The sequence below is a fragment of the Morone saxatilis genome, unplaced genomic scaffold (genome assembly GCF_004916995.1).
Source record: "Morone saxatilis isolate NCDOM2014 unplaced genomic scaffold, NCSU_SB_2.0 Contig1, whole genome shotgun sequence".
Classification (NCBI taxonomy): domain Eukaryota; kingdom Metazoa; phylum Chordata; class Actinopteri; family Moronidae; genus Morone; species Morone saxatilis.
The window spans coordinates 4,071,536-4,078,590 of record NW_023339651.1 but is presented as its reverse complement, the minus strand read 5'-3'; the positions used below and the strand labels follow the sequence as shown (position 1 = coordinate 4,078,590).

The 7,055-nt window shown below is 38.1% G+C and overlaps 1 protein-coding gene across 1 annotated transcript in view; it reads left to right on the top strand.

Moving 5' to 3' along the window:
• The window catches only part of acsl5 (acyl-CoA synthetase long chain family member 5), a gene marked incomplete at its 3' end in the record, with an annotated part of 9,627 nt that extends 4,733 nt beyond the window's left edge, over positions 1-4,894 (top strand). Inside the window, 11 exon segments of the mRNA XM_035659066.1 lie at positions 548-621; positions 721-798; positions 909-1,043; positions 1,161-1,295; positions 1,378-1,473; positions 1,863-1,935; positions 2,421-2,509; positions 3,191-3,307; positions 4,133-4,276; positions 4,359-4,460; positions 4,823-4,894. Coding sequence (XP_035514959.1) covers positions 548-621; positions 721-798; positions 909-1,043; positions 1,161-1,295; positions 1,378-1,473; positions 1,863-1,935; positions 2,421-2,509; positions 3,191-3,307; positions 4,133-4,276; positions 4,359-4,460; positions 4,823-4,894 — 1,115 coding nt within the window.
• Positions 4,895-7,055: the final 2,161 nt, after the last annotated feature.

Here is a 7,055-nt window from a genome sequence, read left to right as displayed (position 1 = left end):
AATGTGAACCCACATGTCCGAAAAGGAGTAGGGTTAGGTAAGGTCTTTATCGGCAGAAATACTATACAAAAGCCCTCAAAACTTGTACTTAGAACTTGATGAAGTGATGCTGCCACCCATGTTTTGTATTGATAGAATTTTAATTATCAGTATTTATTTAAAGTAATCAGTGATTAGCTTGTATCGAAGTATGCATCCACCCAACGCCGCCATGGCGTAATTTTATGGCTTTGAGTGAAATATCTCAACAGCTAGTGGATGGATTTCCATGAAATTTGGTACATGCATTTATGTATGGAACAGGATGAAAGTACTTTGTTGATCTCATGACTTTTCCTCTAGTGCTGTCCTATAGTCAAAGCATTTTTAGCTTTTAATTAGCATGATGGTTAATGTAGTAAACAGCATGGCTGTAGTAGGGACTTTTCTTGTTAGATTATGCATTTATCTATAGATCTGATTATGTCAACTTTCTAAAAATGTTTTTCAATGTATTACCTGACATTAAACTTGTCATAATGGGTAAAATATTTGTTATCTTTCTCAGGAAACCCCAAGGGAGCGATGTTGACCCATGAGAATGTGGTCTCTGATGCTGCAGGTGTCATCAAATGCTTTGAGGTACTTTTTTTTTTGAGGTGTCATTGTCTGCTGGAAAACTTGAAATATTTTGAGTTTGTCATAGACCTCTTCCTAACAGAGCCTCTGTGCATCCCACAGACTGCAGTTGTTCCAAATACTCAAGATGTCAGCATTTCATTCCTGCCTTTGGCGCACATGTTCGAAAGAGTCGTACAGGTGAGGATCAGATCGTAAAGGCAGGTTTACAGTCCTTGAATTTATAAATTACACTTATAAGGATATCTTGAAGTGTTGTCTTTTGATTGCATTTAGTCTGTTTCTTGTAGACAGTGATGTATGGTGCTGGCGCTAAGGTGGGATTCTTCCAGGGTGACATCAGACTGTTGCCAGATGACATGAAAACCCTGCAGCCCACCATTTTCCCAGTCGTGCCTCGACTTCTCAACCGCGTCTATGACAAAGTCAGTCATCTGCGTCAGACACAACAGCCCCCTCTTTCCTCTCATTCTGCTTTAAACATCAGCCCAACACGTCTAGTTTTGTATTTCGAATGCTGTAATCAAAACTCCTGTCCCTAGGTTCAGAGCGGGGCCAAATCGCCTTTCAAGAAATGGCTGTTGAACTTTGCAGTGGAGAGGAAATATGCTGAAGTGAGGGAGGGCATCATCAGGAACAACAGCATATGGGACAAACTCATCTTCCACAAAGTCCAGGTACTGCTCCCGTTCAAACAAATGCAGATTGTTCTAAAAAGGGAGAGTTGCTGATTGTAAACATGCTCCATCTTGACTGTAGGAGTCTCTGGGAGGCCGAGTGCGGGTCATGGTGACTGGAGCAGCACCCATATCTCCCTCGGTTCTCAACTTCCTCAGGGCTTCTCTGGGTTGCCAGGTAATAAACATTTATTCTCTCTGGTGAAATGTAAATGTCATGTTTGTCAGTCACACTACAGTTTGATACTTGACCCCCTCAAACATGCACACTTTCTTAGAATCCCCTCTTTAAAAAAGCTAAACTCAGCTGAAGCTAAATGTTGTATTTTCTTGGTTCCAATTTAGCTTCTTTGTAAATAATTTGGTTTGGAAGATGTTTCTAAAGCAGTCCTGCACAATGTTTGAACCTTGGTAAACTCTGAGGTGTTTGCAACAAATGAATGATACACTTGTGCAATCTCTCCTCTCCAAACACAGCAGTGTCCAGCCGCTATTGATCGTTTCATGTTGTCATGATAACCTGATCTTGTACTCTATTTTTATTTTGTTTTGGTTTGGTACTCTTAGATCTTTGAGGCGTACGGCCAGACAGAGTGCACAGCTGGCTGCACCTTCACCACGCCGGGAGATGCCACCTCAGGTCTGTAGTTCAACCGCAACTGTTCCACATTGTGACTATGAGCTTCCCTATAAGGAGTGGTGAAGAGTAACTTAAGTAAACTGAGCCAGCACTGCACTTGAGTACATTTCTGCTACTTTATTCTTACTATTATACTACTTATTTCAGAGGGAATGTTGTGCTACTTTATACTTACAATTATACTCCCCTATATTTCAAAGGGAAATGTTGTTCTTTTTACTTCACTAGATTTATCTGACAGCAGATGATGTAAGTAAATATAATGCTTTTTATGCTTTTCTGGGTCTTAAATTACAGTAAAGTTAATATTTTTGAATTTTCGACTGTTGATTGGATAAAACAAGAAATGTGAAGATGTCACTTTAAGTTTTGGAGTATTGTGAGGGACAAATGTCACTGTTTTTGGTATTTAAATTAGCAAGAAAGTTTGCTTTTGATAGACGTGGTACAGACAAGTGACCCAAAACGATCCCCTTCTACCACAGGGCATGTTGGGGTGCCTCTGCCTTGTAATGTTGTAAAGTTGGTGGATGTTGAAGAGATGAACTACTTTGCTTCAAACGGTGAAGGAGAGGTAAGTTCATGTAAACTGAAATTGCAGAGGGGGGTAGTGATATTAAACAACTACCTGAGCAGGATCGCATCTCCATTAAATCATACAAATGTCACAAACATAGTTAATCACTAAATTAACTGGAAGTTAAAGAAATTACTTATTTTTTAACTTTTATTTGAGGAAATAATCATGTAGTAATTTAAGTTAATAACTACAGTTAACCAATTTGGAGGCCATAAACAGGAAGTAGGTTAGCCAGTTGGTTAGCTATGGGCTACAACTTGAGCCACATGTTTGTTTTTTTGCCTACATTTGTTTACATTTTGTAAAAAGGCACCTTAACAATAAGCCAAATTGGCTATTAGCAGTTTCTGTTTGCAATGAACCATTAATGTACAGACAACTATCAGGAGATTACTCTGATAAAAGATAAAAAATAATTATGTATTGTGTATTGCTGCATTTTGAAGAGCAACCACTTATCACGCATTAATTTCATTCCAAAAAACAGCTTTAAACTTCAAAAATGGTTAAGATATCACTGTTTAGTTTCCCGCTATTGTTAAAGGGTCAGGGAGACCATTAAGTTATGACCACTTTTAAGAGCTTTAGGAATGTGCAATGTTTAGAAGATTTTGAGTGAAACATATTTAAAGGTCTGTCTTAACTTTTGTATTGTTTCTTGTTGGTCTTTTCCAGGTCTGTATCATGGGTAGAAATGTGTTCAAGGGGTACTTGAAAGACCCAGAGAAGACAAAAGAGGCCTTGGATGAAGACGGTTGGCTACACACCGGGGACATCGGAAAATGGCTGCCGGTAAGAACCAGTCATTTTTCCTACCATTACATGTGAAACTTAAGCGATTGGCTCAATGTTTACCACCGATCAGAATCAATGCAACCACAAGCTCTTCTGCACCAGGTGCATTGTGTTTGTGGCTGGAGCCCTCGGGTCATATTTGCAGATTGTGTATTGGGATCATTGTTTGGAATCAGTTTCATAACTGCAAAAGGTTTTTGAGAAACGGGGCAAATTTTGCTTTGAAAGGAAGTAAGAACTTGGCAACTGAGGTGCTGCAGTTTTTAAAGTAGTTTGACGTTTTGGGAATGGCGCTTATTCTCTTTGCTTGTTGAGACTTGGCTGAAACGATTGATACTGCTCATATTTGCCCACTAAATATAAAGCTGGATCCAGGAAATGATTAACCTTTCTTGCAGTCTTTGCGTGAAGCTAAAGTCATTAAAACATTATTTGAGTTTTAGAGTTGCTGGTAGGTGCTTATTGTTACCTTTTTTCCAGTTTTTATGCTAAGCTTACCAGCTGACGGCTGTGATTCATGTTTTTAACAGACAGACGTAAGTGGCATCTTATCTATTGGCAAGAAAATGAATGAATTTATTTCCTAAAATATCAAACTATTGCTTAAGGACAATACACTTTTTTTTTTATACTTAATCATATTTAGATTCTAAGTAGGCTTTGGATTTTGGCCTGCTTCTTATTCTCAACTAAACAAAAGCACAGTGAGAACACAGCTGTTCATCCTACAAAGATGCCTTTCCTACATAAAGAAATGTAAGAAGAGAACAAAAAAGTCAGTCTTAAAGGTAATTCTGCAATCTGACTTGTTTTTGTGACTAGAGTGGAGTTCTGAAGATTATTGACCGGAAGAAGAATATCTTCAAGCTGGCTCAAGGGGAGTACATTGCGCCTGAGAAAATTGAGAATGTATATGTACGAAGTGAACCTGTGGCCCAAGTATTTGTGCATGGAGACAGTCTACAGGTATGGTAAAACCAGCATCTCTGCAGTCTGTATATACCCTCTCAATCCCTTTTTTAATCAAACATATTTCTTCTGTCTGTAGTCCTGCCTGGTTGCCATTGTGGTCCCTGACCCTGAGTTCCTGTCTGGTTTTGCAAAGAATCTTGGGTGCCAAGGCTCCATTGAGGAACTCTGCAAAAACACGGTAATATTTCTGTCTGGTCTTCTCGTGCCTGTGTATAGGAACCCTAACCATCTCAAACTGCAGAAAACAAACTAACTTTGGGCAGATAATCTGGGGGTCACTATAATACAGTTTAGTGTCTCCTCAAGATGACTTTATTCCCCAAGCTCTGGCAAATGCAGTCTGCAGTAAACATGATCATTAACACCAAAAGAAGCCAGCTGGACTTGTGCTCCACGCGTGCTGTAAAAGTCATAAGATGTCTGCAAATCAAATTGAATATTAGAAGCGTTCAATAAAAATTTCATCTGGAATCAATTTAAACTCTACTCTACTTTTTTTTTTTTTTTTTTTGAACAGTGATGACTTTCTTTTGTTTGCAGGAAATTATGAAAGCCATTCTTTCAGACATGACCAAACTGGGAAAAGAAGCAGGACTCAAGTCATTTGAGCAGGTAACAGATCCCAATGAATTCCCCAAATTAAACTGTGTAATGCATGTGCAAGTTTGCTAATATCGGGGGAAACTTAATGGTAATTGTACAACAATCTAAATTCATAATTTAATCAGTCAAATTTAAGATTGTTTCCTGAAAGCATCTGTTCTCATTTTTACTACTCCGACCAAACACACAAAGGGAAAAGAGAAGCAACACAAAACCAGCTGTTTTGTGGTCAAGTCAGTTATTATAAGGAGATCTGGTTTCTTTACAAACAAAAGGTGAGGCAAAAATACAAAAAGGACTGGTCAGTGCAGTCTTTAAACCAAAGAAATGAATAAAACCAAAAAGTGAAAGATGAGCCCGGCTATCTAATTCTACTCACCGAAAACCAAAGATATTCAAAAACGGCACCCCTAATCTAGTGTTTCAGTTTTTAGGTCTAACCCGGCATAGTCCCAGTTAGCAAACTGACTCAGTTAACTGTCTAGTGGGTAAAATGAGCATTTCTAAATGACAATCTATATTTCTTTTCTTGTTTTACTTAAAGTTAAAATATTATTACTCCTCAGGGGCGGTCCTAGACCATTTGGTGCCCTAGGCGAGCTTTACTGATAGCGCCCCATCCACCCGAGAAAAGAACTCATGTCCAAAGAATTGCACATTTATTTAAACAATGATAATACAAACACAATATGTGCAAAAGAATAAACCTGTTCAATAATAAATATACAAAAAATAAACTTTTAAACATATTTTTAACAGTAGTGCAACATCTGAGAACAAAAAGTGCACACTAAAGAATCAATTAAACAATAAACGTGTGCAATTAGATACTGTAAATGTGTTCATATAACATATTAACATCAAATATAATATGACAAAATAAACAAAGGTTCAAATTTCACCCCCAAGTGAATAGAATACTTCACACTTTCCTTCCAATAAATCTTTCTGGCCTTCTTGCAACAAAGTCATAAATAACTCTCGGAGAAATGCTGACCACCAACTCATGGTTGATACTGATTGTGGCCAGACCCACTGAAGGCGTTCTTGAGCCATGTGGATCTGAGGTAGTGTTTTAGGAGTTTTAACTTGGGAAAAACTCCACTCAGCTGAAGCTCCGTTATAGGTAACAGTTCGCTTATACCGTTTATTTCCATGGACTGTAGCTGTAACCCGTCGAAGACGACGCAGCTGCACGAGCCGACTAGCATCAGTGGTGGCCAGCCGCCCTACGCATCCTCTCGCTCGACCCACGTCCGCGTGTAGCCACAAGCCGTGTAACAGCTAAAGGTCACGTCAGAATTGTCATTTCTTTTACTTAAAAAAAATAAATTAAACTTATGTAAAAGTATTGTTGTAGATAGAGGGATGGCAAAAACTGTTGAAAAAATAAATAGACATTATAATTTTAATTATTTTTTTCTCGCCGCATATTTTGTGCCCCTCACTCGGTGGCGCCCTTATCTATATTTTATACTATATATATAATGGTAATATATGTATATGATATATATAATAGTACTATTATTATACATTACAGGGGCGGTTCCTTGACCATTTGGTCTAGGCGCAGCTTTACTGATAGCGCCCCTTCCCCACGGAGAAAAGGAACTCATGTCCAAAAAGGGAATTGCAACATTTATTTAACAATCGATAAATACAAACAATATTGGAGCAAATATGTGCAAAAGAATAAAGCCCTGTTATTTAAATATAAATAATAAATATTACAAAAAATACACTTTTTAAACATTTTTCAACCAGTAGGTGCAACATCTTGAGAACAAAAAGTGCACACTAAAGAATCAAAACAAAATATTAAACTAACAAATAAAGCATTGTGGGTGCAAAATTAGATTACTGTTTAAAACTGTGATTCATATAACCTCATTTAATCAAATATAATATACAAAATAAACAAATTAAGCGTTTCAAATTCACCCCAAGTGGAATAGGGAATAATATTATTCTACTTGCACATCTAAATACATTCTTCACTGCACTTTGTCCCCTTGGCTCTTCTTTTCTGCCGTTTTAGAAAGTCGCCCCGGATGGGCTTTTGCCGGTTCATTTTCCATGGACTGTAGCTTTTAACCCGTCGACACACAGGCGCCGACCAACTGCGCATTCAGCTGTGTGCGCTAGCCATATTGTGACCGTGACGGGTGGC